Source organism: Cryptomeria japonica, chromosome 3 (assembly GCF_030272615.1).
Source record: "Cryptomeria japonica chromosome 3, Sugi_1.0, whole genome shotgun sequence".
Classification (NCBI taxonomy): domain Eukaryota; kingdom Viridiplantae; phylum Streptophyta; class Pinopsida; order Cupressales; family Cupressaceae; genus Cryptomeria; species Cryptomeria japonica.
Genome location: NC_081407.1, coordinates 685,466,022 through 685,492,164, shown reverse-complemented (window position 1 = coordinate 685,492,164; position 26,143 = coordinate 685,466,022). Strand labels below are relative to the sequence as shown.

The 26,143-nt window shown below is 37.8% G+C and overlaps 1 protein-coding gene across 1 annotated transcript in view; it reads left to right on the top strand.

Moving 5' to 3' along the window:
* Window positions 1-26,143, top strand: part of LOC131051126 (uncharacterized) — a 238,784-nt gene that overhangs the window by 190,761 nt on the left and 21,880 nt on the right. The window contains exon 11 of the mRNA XM_057985499.2: window positions 8,865-8,954. Coding sequence (XP_057841482.2) covers window positions 8,865-8,954 — 90 coding nt within the window. The remainder of the gene's footprint in view (window positions 1-8,864; window positions 8,955-26,143) is intronic.

The window sequence follows — 26,143 nt, the reverse complement described above, 5'->3', positions numbered from 1 at the left end:
GGTCCGCGTAGTTGTATGACATCAGGGAGTTATTCAGTTCAGTTTTTAGCCTTTGGGGAGTGTGATGGAGGATTTGAGGTGTTTCCTAGCATTTGTGCCAGCGGATTGTGGCCACCTCCAGGCATGACTGGTACGCTTTGAGGAACTCGGAGTATGTCTCGGCTGGACGTGAGGTTGCCTTGGTGGATGCACAGAGGGCTCGGGAGGAGCTGACCACCAGGTTGGAGGCAATAGTCGCGTGAGACTTAGTTCAGCGTACCCAGGAGTTGGATGCCGGGAGAGCAGCATGGGTGGCTATCGAGGACAAATTGACTAGGGAGATAGTATCAATTGAGTAGCAGTTGGTGGAAGTTGAGACTGAAAAACGTGTTTTGCAGACAAGTTTGGGTTAGGCACAGGAGGACTGTGATGGCAAAGGAAGCAATATTGGTGAAATCCGCACTTGAGCATCGGATGGTAGTAGAAAAGGGTTTTCAGGCGAGGACGCAGCAAGTGTATAAGATCCGGGCCCGACTGGCGTCAAGAGTTCCTACCGTTCATCTCTATTTTGTATTAAGTCGTCGGAGTCGACTTCTTTTCTTAGGGGGGATGATGTTGACGGGAATAATCATTATGTTATGTTGTTATATTATGTTTATGTTGTCGTCGGTAATAATGAGTTACGGCATTCAGTTAGTTAGCCGACGGGTAGGTAGTTGGAGTTGCGACGGTTGTGTCACACCCCTTCGGGTATTATATACTGTGTACCTTTTCTTCGAAGTATCATCATGTTAGTCATGTCAGATGTAATGTTATAAGCACTTATTGTACATGGACTGTGGAATTAATACAGAGGCTGGTTATTTACTATATTTCCATTATGTTATGTGCATTTACTTTCTGCTCCTTACCCAATTTTGATGGTTCGGGAAAATCTACCGCCCAGTCATGGGTCCAGAAACTAGACACGTATCTATCACTAAATCCTATGATGAAGGAAAATGCCATCAAGTTTTCTACTCTTCATCTAGCCAGGACAACACACGATCGATGGCATCATGGCCTTATCACTCAAGGTCATCAAAACATCACTACTTATAGCGAATTCACTCAAGCTCATCAAGAGATTCAATTAGTGGCACCCGGAATGATACTTCAAATAATTAACTCAACTTAGTCAACAAGAAACTGTAGAAGATTATGCCAATGAATTTCAGAAATTAGCAGTTATAGTCCCTGACCTCTCTCAAGGAAGACTCACCTATTTATCTGTGGAAGGACTCAAAGAGTCAATTAAGAAAATAGTAAACCCCTTGGATCCCCAAAGTTTGGGTGAGCCAATACAAAGAGCCATAAAGGTTGAAGCCAACTACTCAAGATAAAAACCAAAATATATAGTATCCAAGGCATATTCAAAGAATCCTCGTAGAGATAAAGACTATAAGGAGAAAGGAAGACCATGCTATTTCTACAAAGAAATATGGAGACCTGGACATAGGTTCCAAACAAAAGATGGCCTAGAATAAAGAGAAGACCTAAGAAGGAAGAATCTATGCTTCAAGTGCAAAGAACCATGGAGGCATGACCATCAATGCAAAAGAGGTCAAATACATCAAATAGAAGAAATAGAGGATGAAGGAACAAAAGGGAACTTATACAAAAGAGCAAGGCTTGAAGAGGAAGAGCATGGAACATTAGCAGTTATCTCTCAAGTATAGGAACATAGACCCTTAAGGATTAAAGGGACACTAAAGGGACATAAAGTGATTGCCTTGGTGGATAGTCGGGCCTCCCACAATTTCATTAGCCAGAATCTAGTGGCAAAGATAAATCTGAAAACCAAAGACTTTAAGGGGTTTAAGGTAGCCCTAGCAAATGGGACCATAGCACATTGTACCAAAATGATTCCCCACCTAGAAATTAATGTGGGAGATCATACAATACAAGGAAATTTCTATGTAGTAACATTGGGAAATGATGTAATACTTGGGACACCTTGGATCCACTCATTGGGGCATTTCACCATGGATCTTCTAAACCTAGAGATTTGCTTTCAGCATGATGGACGGGAGGTGACATTGAAAGGACTACCAAATGGAGCTCCAAGAGTGGTTCCATGTAAAGGAAGGAAAAGAATCATTCGACGTGGGAATGGATTGCACAATGTATGGTCTTAGACAAATCTTCTCCCCACAAATCAATGGTTCATATAGACATTCAACCCATTTTGAGGGAGCCTAAAAAGGTCCTTGAAGATATTCCACTAGGTCTTCCACCAAAGAGAGTTTTTGAAAACTCAATAGAACTAGAAGAAGAAGCCAAGCCAGTGAGTACCACTCCCTACAGGCACCCTCGAAGATTCAAGGAAGAAATTGAGAGAACTATCAAAGAGCTATTAGAAATGGGACATATTCAATCAAGTTGTAGCCCTTTTGCATCTTCGGTTGTTCTAGTCAAGAAGAAAGACAACACTATGAGAATGTGCACAGATTACAAAGCACTCAACAAGTAAACAATTAAGAATGGATACCCTATAACAAGGATAGATGAATCGATTGAAGAGCTTCATCGAGCCCGGTATTTTTCAAAAATTGATCTACGGTTGGGTTACTATCAAATAAAGATGAGGAAGGAAGATGTACCCAAGACCACCTTCAGGTGTCATTATGGGCATTTTGAATTCCTAGTTATGCCCTTTAGTCTTACAAATGCACCAACCACTTTCCAATCCTGTATGAACCATCTTCCGTCAGCAATTGAGGAAATTCTTGTATTTTTTAATGACATTCTTATCTATAGCAGAACATGGGAGGAGCATCTCCAACTTATTGAAGAAGTTCCAAGTATATTAGAGACAAAATGCCTATATGCAAAAATTTCCAAGTGTGAATTTGGCATGAAGGAAATACTCTACTTAGGCCATAAGATCAATGAAGACGGTGTGAGCCTGGATGAGGAATAGATCAAAGCTATCAAGGAGTGGTCAATATCCAAGACCTTGACACAACTTAGGTTTTTTGTGGGACTATGCAACTATTATAGACGTTTTGTAAAGGGGTTCTCCAAAATTGCAGCCCCTCTCACAAACTTGACCAAGAAAGGAGCCTTCACGTGGAATGACAAAGCACAACAAGCATTTGAACAGCTAAAAGAAACCATGAGCTCATGCCCGGTCCTAGCCATCCCTGATTTCACCCTACCATTTGAGTTACAATGCGATGCTTTTGGGGAAGGAATCAAAGCAGTCCTCATGCAAAGAAAACATCCCATAGCATTTGAAAGCAAGAAGCTTACATAAGTTGAAAGACATTATTCAATTTATGATAAAGATATGTTGGCCATCATGCATGCCTTGGCTAAGTTTAGGCAATACCTAGTTTGTGGGAAATTCCATGTCAAAACTGATCATAATAGTTGGCGTTACTTTATGAATCAAAAGGGGATGTGAATGATCGCCGACAGAAGTGGGTAAGTAAAATCCAAGCTTATGATTTTGACATTGAATATGTCAAAGAATCCAATAATGTGGTAGCAGATGCCCTGTCAAGGTAACCTTGCCTAAACACCATCACTAGCATTTCAGGGGAATGGAAAAATGACATCATCGCAAAATATGCCAAAGATCCCCAGGCCAATGAAACATTAGAAGGAAAGATGCCGAATGATGAATACAAGGTTTGGGAAGACGTTATCCTATACAAAGGTAGAGTATACCTTCCATCACACTCAAAAATGAAGAGTAAGATCATGAAGGAATACCATGGCAACCCCTTGGCTGGATCCCAGGGTTACTGCAAGACATACAAGCAAATCAGGGAAAGATATTCATGGAAAGGATTAAAGAAGGATGTTCTCAAGCATGTGCAAGAATGTATGACATGCCAACAAAATAAGACAGAGCAAAGTCACCCAACAAGTCTATTACAAGTACTACCCATTCCAAACCAGAAATGGGAAAGTATCTCAATGGATTTTATAACAAGTTTACCCAAAGTGCATGGAAAGGATAGTATTTATGTGGTAGTAGATACACTTACACAGTATGCCCACTTATTTGCAATATCTACAAAATATAAGACAACCCAAATAGGAGAAGTTTTCTTCAAGGAGATCTTTAGACTCCATGGTTTACCCAAGAACATAGTTAGTGACAGGGACAACCGTTTCCTTAGTCAATTATGGCAAGAGCTCTTTCGGTTGGCAAGAATAGAACTCACCCCTAGCACCAACTACTATCCACAAACGGATGTGCAAATATAAATTGTCAACAAATGGATAGAGAGATTTTTAAGATACTATGTTACTGGGCAGCAAAATGCATGGCTTAAGTGGTTGCATCTAGGAGGGTATTGTTACAATACCACTCATCACATGTCTATAGGGATGAGTCCATTCAAAGCCTTATATGGATATGAAGCCGCATCATTTGGGAGCATCATCCAAGATAGCAGAGTACCCGGAGCTAAGATTTTGTCCAGCAAAGCATAGATATCATGAACACCCTCAAGGAGAACCTTCATCATGCCCAAAATCAGCAAAAGCTATATGCTGACAGAAACTATGTGAAGAGGACATTTGAACCAGAAATCATCCTAGACACTAGGGAGAGGAAATTACGAAATAGAACTATCACTGAATTCCTAATCAAATGGAGGGGACTACCAAAGGAAGATGCACATGGGATAAAGAAGAAGATACATTCAAGGAAAAACAATATTAGCCTGAACATGAATAAATAGTACCCTATACAGGTCAAGATTATTTTATTTAAGATCATAAGTGGCAACGATGTAAGAATGTATAGATCATTAATTAAATTGCCTAAAGAGTTAATAATGCATATAGACATGAGTAAAAGTTAGAATGATCAGGATGATTGACTCATGAAAAGGTACATTCTAGAACATTTAGAACCTTAAGGGCCTTACCTTAATGAGTTAAGGAATTTGGTTACAACAACCAAGAAAGAGGGAAGTGAGAATGGTGGTCAAGCTAGCAAGGGCCGCCAAGTAGAGGCTTGGTGTAGGAATGGCTCAATTAAGGCCCCATTTCTTTCCAAGAGTATGTAAGGAAGTGAGAATGTGGTCAACAAACATGAGCCACCAAGTGGAGTAAGAGGGTTGTAGAAAACAACCTTTCTTAGGCTGGGTGTAAAAACTGCTCCAAATAGGCTTCCCAATCCTTCCCAAGAAGGGAATGAGAATGGCACAAAGGCTAACCTAAGTTGTGATATCCCAAACCAAATGAGAACTTTGGAGTACAACTTCCAATCGATAAATAAGAATGATTATACATGACCAATAATAATTGTCAAACATCTGTGGGAAGATCGAAATGATGATGAACATTGAACGGTGGCAATGTCCAAGATTATTATGGGCTAAGAAACAGCGACTGATATGGAAGACAAAGAATTAGTCCATAATAACAATATATTAAGAATCAATAAATAATGGGCTTGTGTGAAGGGATAGCGATCTGAAGAAGGTCGTCAAGATTAATAACAATTGTTTTTATTTCCAGTTGGGAAGAGAATTAAAGTAAGCAAGGCCGAAGGCCCATAATCGGGTACATATTCCAAGCAATCATATATCACAAACAACCCAAACAAAGTGCAAGATAACATTGTCAGATCTGAAATAGCATATCACATCATCGTTGCAAGTTAATACATCCAAATCAGTCATAGTGGCTATATTTCTTCAAATGATAATTCAAATCAGACTTTGTAGGATTTAAGCGACTGTATCAGAGACATCAGCTCAGGAGTAGCAAGTGACATCGATTATTATCATATCTTATATAATTGTGTTCATTATTCCCAATTGCACAAGTTATTGTTAAAATCAGACATTGTAATTCTAAAGAGTGCAAGTGATTGTTCCCGAGCCATAGAAGTTGGAAGGGGGCTATTACAAACATCTATCCTTGTTGCCTTTCTAATCCTTGCAAAAGCTCTGAAGAATTTATCTTTTCCTTCACATAATAGTGGTTTGTTATCTCCCCTTTGTTCTTCTAAATCATTGTTCTCTTCCCTTGGTGCAAAGCCTCTTTGACAATCACCTTCTATTATCACTTCTATTATCACATATGACAGTTCTTTGAATCTTCCTACGTATTGGCAACTCTGACTCTACCTCTTTTGGCTGCTCTTCTAGGAGGTATGTTGAATCGATTCAACCCACAAACTGGTTTTCAGACTAGGTGAACACCCACTAGACCCAATTCCCTCTCTAAGAAAAAATGAACAATTTTCACACACACACATGCAAGGTGCACTTGCACTCAAACGCACTAACTCAGTCTCACAAGAACTAGATCACCTTTGATGTCATTTAATGAAGTATAATATAAGGGGGCACACCCATGGGATTTTCAACTAGTTAGCAATAATAACACGAGTTATACAAGATTTACAACACAGATTAGCATATTCAATTTCAAATATCCAATCTTGCACAAGGAATCACTCAACATGGATCTGATTTTATTCATGATACAATATAGATATATGTGTATTAGATTCTAATGAAAATCCTGCAACTGAAGACACCTACAAAACAACCAACTCAAGTTTATGCTCACATGTCACGTACAAGCAAAATATGACCTTGTTGCTTCCTCCTTTCTACTTGCCAGCTTTCTCCAATGGAAAGCCCCTTATCCAAAGTCCACTGTGTATTTAAAGATGCAATTCTTCCCCAAATGGACAGCCTATATGCATTTAAGCAAAGGTGAAGTGGAACATCCCTTACAAGAGAATCTCAACAACTAGCTAAATATTGTCTGGTAGAGTGCTTCTCTTCAAGGATCAGTATGGACAAGTCAAAGATGTGTCATAACTTGTCTTGCATTGGATTGCAAGTGGCAAAGAGGGAAATCTTAAGATTCTCACCAAGTGGGATGCTCCAATTTACAAGAGGGATCAAACAAAATACAAAATGGTAACCTTGAGATGTTGTCCCCCTGCCACCCTGGGCATGCCTACCTCCCATGGAAGCCTAGGGTCATTATAAACCGAACACACAAAATAATGGGAAAAAATATATTTGGACTTCTAATATCCTGGATGCTTCTAAATCATATGTCCAATAAGGCCTATATGATTTTATTGGGAGAGAACGTGGAATCTATTTCCAAGGTCATTAAGGTTGAAGGTAATCATTTGAAGACTTGCCTAAGGGAAGTTGTAGAGATCAACAAATATGAAAAGAGCCTTAACAAATATGATGGCTTGGTATAACATGCACCCTTACATTTTTTGTGTTTTCTGATTAGTGTTTTGTTTCTTTCTGAATGCTGGTTAAGAAGTTTGGCCGATAAACCACAATACATAAATAGATAGAGCAACAGATAATTTTTGCAACAAATACTTAATCTCCCAATTTTGACAGGTTTGGGAAATTAAATATTATTTAATTTGCATAGGCTAAAATGTATAGAAAGGGGGTTAAATTATTTAATATTATGACCCAAAGTATAATTAAAATAATATTAAATTATTAAGTGACTTCAATTAAAGTTACTAATGAGCAACTAAAAAACAAATACCCACAGGGAACCCGGCCACCTGGGAAGGACCCGGGAGGAACCCAGGAGGACAAATCAGCTCCAAACTCCAGGCATCCAAGCCTAATGACGGCCCCCTTTGAGAATGCACAGCCAGGAAGGATGTGCACCGAGCAAAAAGAGATCTGAAATATTCAATCTAAATGCCACAAATCTGCTCCTCAAATCCTCACAATCCTATCCGTCAAGTCCCTTCGAAATCTGATAATGCAAACTCCAGAATCTCTTCAGATGAAGCCCAAATGTAGTTCCTGAACGAAGCCACCAATCGTATCCACCAGGAAGGATCTTTCACCATTGAAGTAGATATCTGTCGTGAAGGTTTTCGTTTTTCACAAAGCCTTTGGTTGAACAAGTTCAAATCACTAGAGTTTTCTTCTCAAAGTCTCCTAAACGTGAATGTTGAAAAATGAGCTCAAGAGGCTATTTATTCACCTCCAAGTCCCACACACGCTTTAGGGTTATAAAATATTTTATTTAGTTTAAAATACCCCTTATGTCTCCCATGTAGGAGCCCACCCCTAGGAAGTCACTTTAATTAATATTTTAAAACAACACCGTATACCCCCTTGGCACCAATATAAACTCACTTTAATACATTAACGTTACCTAAAATAATACCTCTGTAAATCATTAACTGCCAAATTAACATCATTAAGTGCAATCACCAACTAACTGAAAATAATGCTACTTCCAATTGACCAGTTGGTGTCCAAGGTGTCACTAAAAATAGTAAAACAAACAAATTGTCTGAAACCCCTCCAGCAAGTTTCATAATGCAAATCTTAACAAACCAGTCTCAAAACAACACCTGTTAATGCTGGATTAGCTGGATTGATTGGTCACCAAAACCCCAAGAGTTCCCTAACCCTAACTCATTTGCCTAAGGGAACTTGCTGAATAGGCTAACGATCATCAACCTGTCAGTGCTTAGGAAGGGGACATTACACTTGGGTCTTAGTCAAGCTTGGAGGCTCATTGTCAACAAGATTAAGAGAAAAAACCGTCACTTCAGAAAATTGAGCCTTGGGTGTACTTAATTAGCAGCCACGACTACTTTTATTATTTTTGGGAATGACTAAGCTACATTTAATATTTGTTTGTATTAGGTAAGTTACATTTAGCAGTTTTTGTAATAGCTGGTTGAGTTTATTAATAATTTTTTTATCGAGTTCTCATATTGGGGTAATGTACTGGAGCTCTTAGTCCATTTCTTATCTTTTTTGATTTTAAATTAAAAAAATTAACACAGCTGTTCCAAAAGCTTCTTTTTTCTAAAATATAGGAATTCTTAGACTTTGTTTCATCTATTCTAGGTGGAGGCAATCGTACGTAAGAGATATGGCATAGAAAGCTGCAGGATATTTAAACTCTTAGCTATGAAGGGTCAGCTTGAGCAAAAACAGGTATTTTTGCAGTCTAGTTGAAGTGCATGATGCCCACACTTTTTCTTTGAACATGAAATGCATAGACATATACTATGCGTTATTTAAGTGATGATTACACATTCATGCTTGTCACTTTTTTGGTCCTTCTGTATGAATATGTACTAAAGATACTGATATTAAATGTATTAAATTATTAATGGCATAGAGGCAAGCCAACATTTATTACTTAAAATTTATACTATATTAGGTACATGATCTTAACACATTATCTCAATTTTTATTTCCCCTTTGTTGATTTTCATCATGAGATAGTTTTAAATTTCACGTTTATGGTTTTCTTATCAGTGTATGCAATTATATAACTTTTCTTTAATGTTCACTTCCAATTTCCTTTCGGAATACTCTAATATTCTCATATATTGGGGCCCAACGAGTTTGTTAATGTTTTTTGTGACTATGCTTACATATTTTTTACTTTGAGCTTACATCTATGGGAATCTGGTTGTTCGACATCCAAAACATGGTGGAAGAGAATTTGGCATTCTATATACGATGGCCAAAATTAATATATTACATTTGAATAAAGTTAAATATTATGAATAACTTTTTTTTTTTGGTTTTGTTGAGATTTATGTGCTAATAATTAAAGTATCAAGTGTTCGTGGATAACATTGCATGAATCACAGTTCACAAACTCAGATTTCATTTGGACTCGGAAAACCAAAAATATCTGACTTGACAAAAACTCATTGAGTACTCAGCTAAACTCAACAACTTAAAAATACCTACAATTTTGAAAAAAACATAAATTTGTGGAAAATACAGCTAAAAATGTATCAAATGAGTTTGGTGGGGGTTTGTGGGCAGTGCTGCTCATGGGGTCTAGAGGCAACACACATGTAAGTATTTTCATACCTTTAAAACTGCACAGACCGACAGGTGCACACCATTTTCATAATTTTAAGAAAAGGCAAAAACTCCAAAAAAACTCAAATGCCAGGAAACTGTGTTTTCCAATATTTATGCTTTTTTTGTCACTTTGGGTTACCCGTTTGGTGTTTGGTGCGTTGCATGCATGGACTCGCTGAGTTTTGCCACTACAACTTGCTGAAAACTCAGCTCTTTTGACCCACAAGTTTTTTTCTTTGATTTTCATTTTAAATAAAAACCTGCGAGTACTCAGCAAGTTTTCAGACTACGGTTTGAATAATCAAAGCTTCAAGACTAAGTGTCTCGATAACTATAGTTACCAAATTTGGGCCAGTCTAGTTTTTTGGACCAATCAGATTTTTCCATTTCTTTTATTTTGAAAGTTCTGCATTTCTTAATTTTTGTACCTCAAGAATGAATTGAATTTTAAGAACTATGCAACTATGCTAATTAAAAATGGAAGGATAAAATGGAGAAAAGTGTAATGGTATCTAGAGTCATCCAAAAAAGGGTTAAGTGAAACTAATATGAACATGGAAGAATAATCTTATTAAAATATGCTACTGTATACAAATTTTTACGCCAGTGACGAGAAATTTGAAGCTAATTTATCAAGGGCAGTAACATATCTTTAGGTGTTGAACATATTCTTTCTTGGTGATTCTCTTTTCTTAGTTCACTAAAGGTAGATGAAGTCTGAATTGTAACAACCTCAGAAAAAATGAGACAAGATTTTTTTTTTTTCTCTTTATCAATATTGTGACAGTATTGCAAAATAAAGCAAGTAAAATGCAATTAACATTTAAACAAATTCCATTAAGTATAATTCACCATGTAGTAAAAGGTGCCATCAAGTACAAATCATCATCTCAATAATGCAATAGGGTGAGGAATGACAAACCTTCAATAAATATAGACAAGTACAATAGGCCATCTAGCCATTGACCACATCTATATGTGGTTTTACAAACACAATATTATGAAGAGGAACTCAGAATAAGTCCTCATTTAGTATATTCACAATCCCTCTCAAGCATCTATACCTGATATGGGGAAGGCATTGAACCCATCATAGAGGAAGTCCCTTTCCTCACCAAACCATTAGGCTTGGCAAACAGTGTCCAACCATAATTGATAAGTTGTGCATCTAGTGATAATATTTCTTTAACAATTTCATAAGCATAAAGACGAAACCTATGTACCAAACATATGAACATGAGGATAAAAATCACAACATATGATCACACTAGCATAACATACTAACAAATCATTTTGACACAAGAAGATTGCACAACACATCATTTAGAATACCAATAACACATAAGAACATAGAGACATGAAATTAACAATGCCTTTGGCAATATCAACACATGAAATGGGAGATAGAAAATAATCCATGCATCCCATGCCCAAGACACTTGTTTCCCAAATAGTAGTGTACCACTGCATAGGAAAACTAATGTAAAGTAAGAAAAGCGTAACCACTAGTAATCACGTAACATACCACTAAAACCTATCAGGTGGAGATGACACCAATTGAGCTACAAGTCTTTAATTAGAGATCTCTTGGTTCTCGTGATTCAACTGGAAGTAATATGTACATAACTTAGGCATCCAACTTGGGGACATAACTTTACAAAATATTTAACACAAGTTTAATATTAAAAGTCACTTTCGAAACACTTAAGTGAACATATTAAAATAATTTCCTTCGCCTTACTGAAAATTTGCCATGGCATCGAAAAAGAAACCAATTTGCAGTAATGCAAAATTGAAGCTGAAGTGGATGCTAGGCACCTATTGTGACGTTTTCACACATCGCCCCATTGCAAATGGGGACCCATGTTTTTTGCTTTTTAGGGTTTGTTTTCTAGGTCTTTTAGGGTTTTGTCAGTTGGCCTTTGCATTTTTGAGTGCTGTCGGGGAGATCATGGATAGCAGGTCCTGCTTGAGTGAAGTCCTGATCCTGAAAATTGGCTAAGTTTGGAATGTCCTGATTCTGAAAATTGGCTGGCTAAGTCTGGAATGTCCTGATCCTGAAAATTGGCTAAGTCTGGAATGTCCTGATCCTGAAATTTGACTAAGTCTGGAAACTGAAAAACCTCAAAAAACTAGATTTTGCAATATAACTCCTGGAGGTCTCAAACATCCTGATAGTATATATGGAATATAACTTAAAGTATAAGAAAGAAGAAAGATAGAAGGAAATGTCACTTATACTTAAATGTTATATTCCATAAAAATTATCCTGATAAAGAGTTCAAAAAGTCAAATTTCGCTCCTGTCCTTCACTAAGGATCCAGCGCGCATAGCGCTCCTGTCCCTCTCAGGAGGACCAAGGCAAAAGCGCTCCTGTCCCTCTCCAAGGGACCAGGGCGAAAAGACTTATTTGAGCCATTCCTGGCCTTGTTTGGTCAAATTGAAACATCAAAGGCATAGTGAAGGACAAAATGAACATGATAAAGCATCCAGACTTGATCAAAAACGATGAAATGATGAAGTTTTTGCCTAGAAGGTCAAAAGTGCTCCTGTCCCTCACTGAAGGACCAGAGCGCTTTTCTTTATATGCACAATTTTAGACCTCTTTTGGACATTAACTTTTATTCATAGCGTGAAGTAAGATGAAATCTTCCCTAGCAAAGGAATTTCGAGGTGAAAAGTGAGACATTTTGTCTTAGAAGGCAAAAAGTGCTCCCGTCCCTCACTGAAGGACCGGAGCTTGAATTTCAAATTTGCACTGCCTTTGCAAGATTAAAGTGATTTTACAATTTGAAGAGGTCAAGGGAAGCATGTTTTGTCCATTGAATATAATTTAAGTGGTCCACCAAGGAGGAAATCAACCCAAATGGCAAAAAGTGCTCTTGTCCCTCACTGAAGGACCATGGCGTTTTTTCAAGTTTCTCCTCTTTGTTTGATATTTTATGGCAAAACTTGACTTGGATGGGAAGGACGAATGATGTTTTATGCCTTAGACGCAATTGAGAGGTTTAAAGAACAAAGAAGTATGCCAAGATGTTGTTGTAAAAGACTTGTAACTTCATTGAAGAAATGGTGAAATTTATGGGTCGATTCGACAATTTGCATGGTCTTTATACTTCTCATATTTGATTTCATGTTATTAGATGAGTGGAAGAAATGTGCTTGATTGATGGTGGAATTCGTATATCCATACTACTAGCAGTTTGTTGATTGCAGACTTGCCTTGTGTAGTCAACTGGAATCAGTCAGCTTAAGCTTAACTTCAATTGTCGCTTCTTCATTGATATGCATCAACCTGATGATGTCTATGCCTGCAGTGATGATTTGAACATCATAAAGCTTTCCTTCGAAGATCGCACTAACCTTGTGGAGATGGTCCTGGGATGTCAAAACAAGACTTAGTTAGAATTTCATCAAAGATCATTCATTGCTCTTACATTCTTAGTGTTAGGATTAGATCCTTTCCTCGCCCTCATCTTTTTTCCTTTTTTCAAGTCAAAGCTAGTAAAATCCTGTGTTCCAGCAAATATTCAAAGCAAATCAGAAGTTCAGTCATCAAGTGTAAGTCCCCTTGTGATTCCAGCAAATCACATCATACCACAAAGAGCTTATCCACACGTAGAGATCCTACAACGAAGAACCTTGGAGTCATCCTGATTGATCCTTTTTCGCGACATCTTCAGCAATCAGAGGCTTTATTCAAGAGAGGATAAGGTACCCTTGGGTATTTTATTCTGTGTTTGATAGTGTACAAAATACACGTCAACAGCACCATAAATAGCACTTACTAAAACTAGCATTGATGTTGAAAACCATTGAAACTAAAAACCTGAGCTCTTGACAAAATGACAAGTTAGCCTACAAGAACCTGTGAATAGGGTAACAATAAGCAAAGCAAAGTAGGTGCGAGAAGGGGACATTAGAGGAGATGCATCAGATTGCTTCTTAGGATTCCTGCCTTTATGGTTTGTGGTCATTACATGATCCTCGTTACTAGCTCCTCTTGACTCAAAGATACCTATTTTTGAAGTAAATTTACTAGCTTCTCAATGCTAGGTATTTGTTCTGTGACATTCAATGTTGTCACAAACACTTTATATTTTGAGGGTAATACTTGTGAAACTATGGGCACTAGGGTAGCATCCTTAATTATTTCACCCTATGCTTGTAGTGAAGCTTTCAACTCAATAATTATTTTGAGAAACGATTCCAATTGTTCTCCATTCTTCATCTTTAGACTATGTAGTTGACTCTACAAATTGAGGATTTGATTCTAAATGTTCTCCTTATACACTATCCTGAGCTTGTCCCATGCATCTATGGTTGTGGACGAGTATTGGATAAAGGACTTGGTGTGTGTTTTATCATTCACCAAACTCAGATTAAAATGTCCAAGACACTGTTAGTTTTTGGTAATCAGATTAGCAGAAATTAACAGAAAATAAGAATGCAAGGTAAAGTAAGCACATAACGGCATAACACACAAGAACACAATAGTACCCTGGGAAAACCTCCCTCTTGGAGGTGAAAAACCCAGCAAGAATAACTCAGATCTGATTACTAATAGGTGCAGAACCAGATTACAATTTAACCCTTCTAGGGCACACATCAACTATAGCAAAACTTATCTGAATCTGGAAGACATAGTGTATATGCAGGTCATTGTCAATCTGAGACAAAATTCGGCAGCCTTAACATACTTCACAAGCCCTTGAACGAGTTCAGCAGCCTAGGATGGTATTCGCTCAACCTTGAGGATGATCGCCCAGCTTGAGAACTCCAATTCGCTGCCTTAGACGAATTTGCCAGTGCAGATATAATTCACTTGTATATGCAATAGTTCGCTGACCTTGATTGTACTTCGCTGATCACATAAGTAGTTCATTGATAGGATATATTTGTTGAGTGAGAGATGTATATGAATAATGATTGATGCCTTGTATTTATAGGTGACTTAGCCCTTTAACTTTCCCAAGTTGGCTTGCAAGAATATTATGCCAAGAGTTTTACACGTTACAATTATATAGGTCAAGGTCTAATTACAAGCTACATATTTGATAGGTCTTGCCCCATAAGTTGAACACCCAAATAGGGCCTGCCCTATTATTATAAGTTACAATGAGGCCCAACCCAATTACTTGAATAACTTAAACTATAATCCGATTCTAGCTACATATTTCAACACTCTCTCTTAGCTAGAGAGGATTCTTTGAATAATCAAGTCACATAGAGGCTACCACCATGGCTACTCCCATGGATGAAACACATGATACGTTCACCATAGCTACTCCCAGAGGGGGAAGGAACTCATCATGGAATTTCTTCCATGATACCCACCATACCTACTCGCAGAGGGTGGAATTTCTTCAATGATACCCACCATAACTACTCGCAGAGGGTGGGTCCACCATGCCTACTCGCAGAGGGTGGAATGAGGTCTCTAACCTCAAACTTCTCCCAGAGAAGAATGCAACACCACCATGCCTACTCGCAGAGGGTGGAACGAAGGCTTTCACCTCAAACTTCTCCGATAGAAGAATGCATTAACCAAAGAATGCGGCTTCCTCTGAAGCTGAAAGAAACAGGCTCCCTCTGAGCCTAACAAGCTCCCTCTGAAGCTAAAATGTCAAGCTCCCTCTGAAGCTGAAACATCACGCTCCTTTTGAATGTTATAGCCTTCTTTTTTTTTTCCGAGAAAACATCTTCAGCAACCAACTTAGTCTCATAAGCTGCATCTCCATTCTTCACCCTGCGTGACTTTCCCACGGGATGTATCAAGCTCATCCACCCTAGAATGCAATCTCCGTCCTAAAAGCATTCGAAGAGAAATATTAATGCTGGAATCATACATGGTTCGCTATAGCATGAATAAATAACTATATGAAGAAATTCATGAATATTATTCAACCATGGAAAATACTAATCTCTTTATAGGTTGGTCCACCAACGTTCTTTCCTACTCTCGCTCAGTATTGGAATTTCCAACCATACTGAAGCATCTAGTGATGATGGCTGCGTGGCCTTCGGCCCTTGCCATCACACATCGCCTATCTTCACCGATAATCGTATTTACACTCAGGGATCACTTAGAGCTGAGAAGCTTTCCAAAGATCATAGAGTTCAGCTCCACGAATCACTAAAGAAGGGTAAACCTTAAGGCCATCAGCCCTAGAGGAAGGACTCTCAAGGAATTCTGTGAGGCTCGCCATATTTCGCTCCATATGAGCTTTTGGTAGGTCGGGCATACGTGCAACCACCTTGAAGCCAACATCTTTAGCCAAGCAAAAGGCAATCAGTTACTGCAGCTACAATGTGACCTCTGAAGGTGTCACAGGCAACATCCTCATAAGTGCTCTAAGACGGACTCTGCTTTTGCCATCTTGATGTGAAGTTGCATGCTCCATCCAACCTATCTTCAACCCTGAGACTGTGCATCATCTTGAAGAAGTGATAAGAGCAGAAAGAAGATAAATAATTACAGTCAATCTGATTACACCTAATTCGAACCAAGCTCTAATACCATGTTAGTTTTTGGTAATCAGATTAGCAGAAATTAACATAAAATAAGAATGCAAGGTAAAGTAAGCACACAACGGCATAACACACAAGAACACAATAGTACCCTGGGAAAACCTCCCTCGTGGAGGTGAAAAACCCAACAAGAATAACTAAGATGTGATTACTAATAGGCGCAGAACCAGATTACAATTTAACCCTTCTAGGGCACACATCAACTATAGCAAAACTAATCTGAATTTGGAAGATAGAGTGTATATGCAGGTCACTGTCAATTTGAGACAAAATTCGGCAGCCTTGACATACTTCACAAGCCCTTGAACAAGTTTGGCAGCCTAGGATGGTATTCGCTCAACCTTGAGGATGATCGCCCAACTTGAGAACTCCAATTCGCTGCCTTAGACGGATTTACCAGTGCAGATATAATTCACTTGTATATGCAACAGTTCTTTGACCTTGATTGTACTTCGCTGATCACATAAGTAGTTCACTGATAGGATATATTCACTGAGTGAGAGATGTATATGAATAATGATTGATGCCTTGTATTTATAGGCGACTTAGCCCTTTAACTTTCCCAAGTCGGCTTGCAAGAATATTATGCCAAGTGTTTTACACGTTACAATTATATAGGTCAAGGTCTAATTACAAGCTACATATTTGATAGGTCTTACCCCATAAGTTGAACGCCCAAATAGGGCCTGCCCTATTATTATAAGTTACAATGGGGCCCGACCCAATTACATGAATAACTTAAACTAGAATCTGATTCTAGCTACATATTTCAACAAACACTCTATCCTGTCTTGAAAAATCACTGCTTATGCTAAGATTGTGAGAAGATCATGTGGCGATTCCAAGGTTTCTTTTGTCATGTCTTGACGTGTGGATAAGCTCAATGGGTGTTGTGATATGTTGGTATTACACAAAGGGACTTACACTTGGCTCGTTCAATTCACAATGAAGGTTTAGACAATGAAGCTCTATCATTTGGGACTTGGATCATGGAAAAAACTGAAAAGGAGACCAGGGTTTAGAAGTTCTAACCTACTCCTAGGAATTCAAGAGATAGTATTGACTAGGTGAACTCAATAACCACACTTTGCTTCACCTCGCTTAGGACAACTACACAAAGTGGGTACAATCTTCAAGGGATGTGCTTATGATTTTTACGTCATGAATAACTACCCTCAAATTGAGCAATATTTATCCAGACAGAAATTAAGCATCCACAAAGTAAGCTCAAACTATCTTTACACGATGAATAAAAATCATCTATTCATCAAAAGTATTTCAATACTTATCAGATCTTGCATTCGTCTATCATACATGAAATAAAATATAAACTATTGTGTTGAGGAAATTGGAAACCTTGCTAATCATTCTGATAATAGAGATTACAAAGCCTAGAAGCACACAAGTAATATATTATCCAAAAATGACCTCTCGCAACAATATTTCAAAAAACCTCACACTCTCCAAATGAGAGGAGGAAACCTTATATAGGCACACAAATGTTTTGAACGTTTGAGATCAAACAGTGATCAAGGGCCCAAATTGAAAGATCAAAACCCTAATCAGGGTTTGTTACAACTAACTACCCCTCAACCAATGAGAAAATTACATTTGGGGACACTTGTCCTTTTTGCTAAATATGAACCAACAATAAAAATAGAAGGTTGTTGCATTGTGAAGTGTGCCCTTTAGAAGCTTCTGTGAATAAGTCAAGTTCTTTGAACCTGGACATGTTGACTTGGAACAATCTGGTTGGTTGGAAGATGACGAGGCGCCACCTCAGTGTGTTGGATGCCTTCTCTGAATTCTCCAATTTGTGTGAAGAAATTGTCAAGTATGGAAATTTGTTTATTGTTGTCACCATCTGATTCTGATTGGGAGCTTGTCTTTAATTCTTCAGGAGATGAAATCCTTCAAGAAGTTGTCCTGATTGCTTCCATAGGTCTGGGATCGTAGATGAAATTCCCCAAGAAGTCCAAAATTCTTTTCTATATTTTCACCAAGTCTGAGAACTTTTCTTTCTTCATGCCTTGAGATTCTTTCAAGTGCCTTGAATTTGGAGAAGAATTCCTTTGTGAAGTATTTCTCATACTTAGCCAAATTTCGGCCATCTCTATCAGACGAACCTTGCTCGTGGAATTGTCTTTAATTCTGAATTTGGCTTGAAACTCCATTTGTGTTTTCTGCGATGATCCCGCCTTCAGCTGCCATTTATGATCTGCAAAACCAAAAAAAAATTAAGTTAAGATTCTATCTTTGAGTGTAAATTTTGAAGGTTTGATGGCAGAGTGTGTTCTGATTTTGGTCCCTTTTACTCCAATTCCTCAACTCTTTAAGCCTTTAACAAGCTGCGAACACTTAGAAATTTTAGAAACCCTTGAAAACTTAATCAGATTTGAAGGTTTGGCAGTGAAATTTGTCTTTGATTAATATGAAAATTAATAACTTGTCCCAAAATCTGTGAAATAAATGTTGAAATCAGATTCGAATTCTGGAAAATATGTGAAAATCAGACAAGTCCCTGAAAATCTCCTCCAAAACTTCGAAAAGTAGATTGAAAATCACCGAAGATGCCTTGAATCTTCATCAAAAGGTAAGGAAACAAACTAGAATACCCGTCACCTTGAGAAATAGATGAAAACCCTTGTTTGTCTTCTCCTCATTGCCTTAGAAAATTTTCGAACTGTTCTTGAGGCTCTGAAAATGCTTTAGAAAACCTGAAATAATCTTTCTTCAAGTGTCTCGCTCTCCAAATTCAAACTTCTTGAATGAGAAAAATGAATGAATGATTTATTCTTAAAGAGTTCGAACTTTGCAATTAGAAACCCAGTCAGTCCTTTCAAATTTGACCTTGATTTGTTTCTATTTTTCTTTCATTCATCGAACCTAGACATGTCTTGTTTCTTTGTTGAGTTTAGTCTCTTAAGAAAGTTTCTATTTTGATTTCAGTTGAACTCAGTCACTTGGGAAAGTTCTGATTTTGTTTCTTGTTTGAGTTTAGTTCCTTGAGAAAATTTCCAATTTTAATTTGAGTTCATGATTCAAACTTATCTCTTCTTTCTCTTCCAAATTTTGAAACTTTCTTTCCTTGGCATAGCGGAGTCGAGAGAATACTTTTCTTTCCTTGCTGCCAACCAAACTATTTCCCAGCCAAGACAGACTTTGTCATAGATTTTCCTTATTCTTTTCCAGCTTGGGCAGACTTCATAGCAGGTGTTCCACCTTATACTTGTAGGTGGACTTGACTTGTTTCCTTTCCTTATTCATACCAAGCGGACTTCATAGAAGTTGTGCACCATAGGAAAGCGGACTTCATAGAAGTTGTGTACCATCAGTAAGCGGACTTTATGTATTTACATCCTTTACTTGTGGTTTCCTCAACCCTTGGGCGGACTTGATCAATCTTTCTCACTCATGCCAAGCAGACTTCATAGGTCTTGTGCACCCAAGTGTGGGAGGACTTCCATAGGACCATGACCATGCTCACACATCTCTAGGCGGACTTCACCAAGGTTATGCACCATAGGCAAGCGGACTTGAAGGGAGTTATGCATGTGCACTCTAAACTTGGGTGGACTTGAAGACATTTCCTCCCTTAGCACACATCTTTTAGGCAGACTTTATGCATTTCATTTCCTTAGCAAAAATTGATGAAGTGTTGTTGTAGGGCAGACTTCATGGAGCATGTTCCCAAGGTAAGTCGGACTTCAATAAGCATTTTCCAAAGAGGGCACCATCTAGATGGCGGAGTTCATCAAAGTTGTGCACCATCTTCATGGCGGACTTGGTGAGAGTTGTTCACCTTCCATCTTTGCTAGGTGGACTTGAAAGAACATCTTCCCCATGATAACCAGATTTGAAACCCTCCATATCTCATCCAATTTTACTCCAATCATGTTGAAATTTTGAAATCATACATCTTTATACCCTTGAATTCCTTTGGAATCCTCAAATTTAGGAACTTAGCTTTTTTTGGACAAAATTTGAATTTTGGGTGGAATTCTTGATCATTTTCAATATAACTCAGATCCAATAGTGCAAAACCTAGATTCCTTTTCCAAAAATAGAAAAAGCAAGCATCCCCTAAAAAATAGGAAAAACTTTCTAAAAATAGCCAATTCGGGGATCGTGTTAAAAGTGCCAAAAACGAAACTTCCTAAAAAATAGGAAAAACCGAAAAAGCAAAACTTTCCAAAAATAGAAAGTTGTCCAAATTGACCCAAATCAATTGCAATCTTCGTCATTCAGACTTTCTAGGCACATTGACGATGTCTAGACTTTGTTCTGACCATGTCTTGCACAAACTGACTTATGACTTTCAAAATTCAGACCATTCAAAACTAACAAAATTGGTGCCGAGAGGGGTTGCAAGGCTCTAACAAAACCCTAAAAACAAAAAACAAGGGGTCCCCATTTGCAATGGGGCGATGTGTGAAAAAGGTCACAACGGGACTAAACTTCATCAAACACACTGAACATAATGATAAGTTTGGCCTTCTTGTCAACTTGATCAAATTTCTTTTCTTCATTGACATCACACGTATGTTGCATAGTGACATTGCCAACCACATTCCAAACTTCTTCAAACTCAAGTTGAGTTTTGAGTTTGGTTTTCCATGCAAAATAATTTTTCCCATTCAACAACTAAGAATTTGAAAGAAGAATTTTTGGAGAGTTGCCTGCCATTGTGTCAGCAAGATACAGATGTTATTTTATCCTATTTCTTGTCACTTAGAACAGTAGTCTGCCACAAAGGATAAGATAATATGGGAATAAGAATAACACCTAAAAATATAACTGAATATTTATGCTTTTAAATAAACTATTTTCCCTTTTCTTTTGGTTCTCTCAGAAATTTTAATAAAAAATAAAATAAAATCAATGCATTGGAGGGTACCTATTCATTTCCCTTCTTTTCTACATGTTTGATCCATAACTTGGATACCAAATATATGTTTTATTTAGATGCTTTCTCCAACTATAGGCATTGACATAATTAAATATTAAAACTAAAGTTAACTCATTACGATCTTCATAACAATAGGTGGATGGAACAATTACTTCATCCAAAACTATCATAGGAAGCTCCTTGTGACATTTCGAGGCAAACAAAGATTGAGGTGTTCCCTTGTTTTCATGTTGTGATTTGTCCAAATCTTGCAAATTCGTCATTTTTTATTTCATCTATGCATTGCAAAAACTGCGATGTACAACACATCTTGTTTGTTGGAGCTTGTGACAACAAGAAAAGTGAAGGCTTTGGCAAGCCTCTCAACAAAAAAGCTTGCCATGTGTAGTTAGAAATATAATTGGAGTATGCATATTGCTTTTTTCGAAGAGGCTTTAATGAGAATATTTCGCGGGTTAGAAACTTCTAAATGTAAGGGCACAATGAAGTGAGAGCATTATCTTGCTAGTGTGTAACGTCCCCATTTTCAAGCACACTTGTAGTGTAGCTAGTGCTAGCTTTTTGGGTTGGCGTTAGCATGATCAGAGGAGTATTTAGATGTCTCCAGTGTGTTCAAATGGATTGAATGAATGAAGGAATTTTAATGACGTCCATGAGACCCAACAGTCTAAGGGACCAACATGCACTAAATTATCCTGGTTTCAAATTCTTTTCCATGCTGGTTCTTCTCTTGTGAATATTGAGTAAGAGACTCGCTGTTTTGTGAAGCTTTGGCTCTTCAAAAAGCTCATTCAAACTGTCCACCTTTAATTTGTTATCAAACTGGCTGCGAATATCTTCATTCACTACACACTCGATGAAATGTCATTCTGTTTCTACTGCCTTCTTGCTGCAAAAAATGCACATTGTTTCTTCCTAGTCTTATTTGGGCACCTTCCATCTACCTGTTTGACATCTCAAATGATGAGATCCAATCCTTAACTGTGCAATTAGAATTTTGGCCTTTCCATTGATCGCAGATCTCAAGTAAACTTTTTCATCATGCTCCCAAATAGGGTTGAATTCTTTAATATAGTACACTTTTTTTGCCTAACTGTTTTGTCCACATGGCATTCCTGAATTTCTCTAACACCCACCTTTTTATCTACTCTTTGTTGCTAGGACAGTCATGTAAATTTATGTCCCACTTGTTCATCCACTTGCTATTTTGTTTCTTCCAAGTCTTTTTCCTATGACTTACAATCAAATTGGGCCAACGGTGTTTAGCTATACTTTCTACCTTTCTTAAGTAGCATAACAATCGAATGACTGTTGAAGCCTCAATTGGAACAGACCTAAAAGAACTTCATAAGGTATTGTTGATTTGACTTTGAGGCTGCTAGTGTTTAGATATTTTTGAATTCTTTCTATTCGTCTCCATTTGAGGTTTGACATGCTATTCCCTTGAACTTAACACCTGTAAAGGATAACTAGTACCACTAACAAACCAAAAAGGGTTTTCTTTTTGGAGATAAATGATACTTTCTAGTGCGATTTTGGAGTGTCAGTTTGGACATCGACTAGGTCAGTTGGGATTTTTGTTTGATTTTTTATTTTTAGCATATTACCACTTAGAGTAAGTGCTATTTTGCACAACTGATTATAGCTTTAGTCCCCTCTTAGCTTCAATATGCATCATATGCAGATTCAGGGTTTGGGCAGTTCTTGCTATTCTTAGTAACTGTTATTTTTAGCAGTTGGTCTTGGCATCCATCTCCTCTTAGTTCAGAGTGCAACGCTTTCCAGTTTAGTGTTGAGTTCTAAAGTTGATATGATGATATTTGATTTAATTCACTTAAAGTGTTATTTTATAACGTCACTTTATAACTTATGTCAAGGGTGATGTGTTCATGAATATTTCCCGTTGTTTAATGCTTAGGAAAGTGACCTCTTCAAGTTGTTTTTAAAAGGAAGTTAGATTTATATTTGGATGCCAAGGCAAGGAGGGATTTTAATATTTTAAAAGATTAATAATTTAATACATTGCCTCCAAAAGTGACACCAAGATTGAAGGGTGAGAGAAAGTGTTTTTAAATGTTTTAATGCATAGTTGGACAACTCGCTGAAAACTTGGCGAGTAGTTAAAAACTCGCAAGTTTTTCTTCAGGGCGAGGTTTTACGACTTTTACTTGTCATAAAAACTTGCCGAGTTCTTGGAAAAAACTCGCCGAGTTTTTCACTAAAACTCGGCGAGTTTCTATAAAAAATTCAGTTGCATTAAAAAAAGAGGCCCAAACATGTCAAAAAATTATCTATTTTTTTTTTCAAGTCAATTTCATTCTCTTCTCTAGAATATATACATGAAATATAACATTCAAGTATAAGGACTTTTGAGAGTGGTTTTATATTTCATGTATATATTGACAGGATGTTTGAGAGTGGTTTCAGATCTCTAGGAGTTATAATGCAAATTCTAGGTTTTAGAAGATCTTTTAAATTTCCAGACAGTCAAATTTCAATAATCAGTATGCTCCTATCAACATTCTCTCTCTCTCGATCTCACTCACTTTATCTACCCCGAATTTTAGACCTATCTATCTCCCTATCACTCTTCCTCCATCGCCCTCTCTACCACTCTCCATCTCACTCTCTCCTCTCTCTCCCAAGATCTAGACCTATCTCTCTACCCCTCTCTTTCTCACCCTCAAACCCCCGCTAGGGATGCTACCCTCAACCTAATTTTATTTTGCAGATGCTTGGTGGCAAAGTTGGGGTGGAAATACCCCAAATCTCAAAAAATTTGCCCTCAGAATCTTATGTTAACCTTGTACTTCATCCAGTTGTGAGTGCAATTGGAACTTGTTTGAGGCCATCCACATGAAGAAGAGGAGCAAGTTAGCTCAAAAACGCCTCAATGGCCTTGTCTTTGTGCAATATAATCTTCGGTAGCACATAAGGTAGAGGAAGCACCAATTGGTCCAATTGATTTGGATGATATAGATCCTTATAGTGATTGGACATCACAAGAGCAGCCTCCATTGTTTACAGAGGATGACATCAATGATTTGGAGAGGCAAGCTATGGAGGAGGAGGGGGGTGGATTTGGTTTCACATTGGATGACGTTGAGGAGGATGAGGATGATGAGGAGTCATTGCCAATGTCAAGTGCAGCTAGAGGCAGAGCTACATCTAGGATGCAGGATGAGCCACTGCTTGAGCCAGTCATACCGAGCGAGAAGGCACAATCATGCCCACAACAGACTTCTAGGACTAGACCCTCTAGTTCTACCTTCCCCCTAGTTTTTACTAGAGTTGGGAAGAGGAAGATGTAATTGTATTGATTTATTTACTTTTAGTTCTACAAAAACTATTTACTATTTTGCTTCTAGCCATCAACTTTCCTCAGGAGGATGCAATTTTGTACCCACTTTGCGTTTAAATATATCTAGATTCAGCTTGTTTCTTTTGTGTTCTCATTTATTGACTCATGGGATGCATCTTCTCATTGAATCTTGCAAAAAAAATGCATTTCTAATTAAATTTAAGCAATTTTTTAAGTTCCCGAGTTTTTTGCCGAGTATTGGCCGAGTTTTTTTGGGGGGGCTTGGTGTGTTTTTGGTTTTGGCGAATAGTTTAACTATGTTTTAATGTGAGCTCAAAAAAGGTGGTCAACCCATCTTGGGTAATTTCATTTTATTTTATGAAGTGAAATGGGAAGGAAACTAATTCAAATTCAAATGCGAGTTGCCTTGATTTCTCCCCCACGTTATAAATATGAGTTTGAGTTCTCATTTGTGCATAGATGGTTTGACAACTTAATGAAATGCTGCTGGTATGAGCTCAAGGAGTTCTTCTTTTGCTGGTTGAGGACGAACACTCTATTCTTGTTGCTGGTTTGGGTGGTAAGAGACCCACCCTGGTTGGTTTGTGTACTTGGTTTGAGACTGTGATTTGGCTTTGTGGGTGATTTTGGGATTGGAGAAAATGAAGATATTTACTTAGAGCAATAGGAAATCATATTTATGCTCATAACTCAGTTGTTGTTAGTGATTTCATTTTGGGTATTGCTTAGTTGCATTCCTCATTGCTGGGTGCTATCTCTAGAGCATTCATATTTTGGGTTTGAAGAACTAAATTTTCTATGCAACTCACCCTCTAGACAGCCACCATTCTTCCTTGCTAGCACGTGGGTATTGGAGATAGTGCTAAATCTGGTTTTCTGAGTGTTGGAAAAGGGTTTGTAGTGGAGTTTAATCAATATTGCTGATTGCAGACAGAGATTGCTGGAGCAGATTTGTTGCTGTTGGAGACATATAATATCACCCCAAGAAATTGCCCTTGTCATTCTTGGATGCCTTGGTTCTGGTTTATTTCTGAGTGTAATCTTTCATGTTTGAAGTCTTTAGCAGGTTTACAATATGTTCTTAAACTCTGATTTGTAAAGCTTTGAATGAGTTTAGTGATGATTGAATGAAGACTACTTGTTATCATCTCATTGCTTTATATATTATGTTGCAAATATATCATGCTCTTGAATTTTGTTCATCATGAATGAAATCTGAAAGCAACAGACAGCAAATTACTTTCATTGGTTCTTTAAACTTGCAAACATACTTAAAAAAAGAAAATCAGGGGTGGTCATTACATAGCGACATGGACAGGATGTTTGATTTACTAGCCATTGGCAAGAACTTGGTTTCCTTGATCTTCATTCTAAAGAGAGGCACCTCCAATGCTGTAAATGTTTTCTCCACCGATCAGAATCTCTAGAAAGAATATATGCAATAAGGCTGCCCCAAAGCCCCTGGTTACATGGACACATTTTTTGCTAAGGTCCTAGGCTTTATATGCACATTCACAGAATTTACAGAGCCCAATA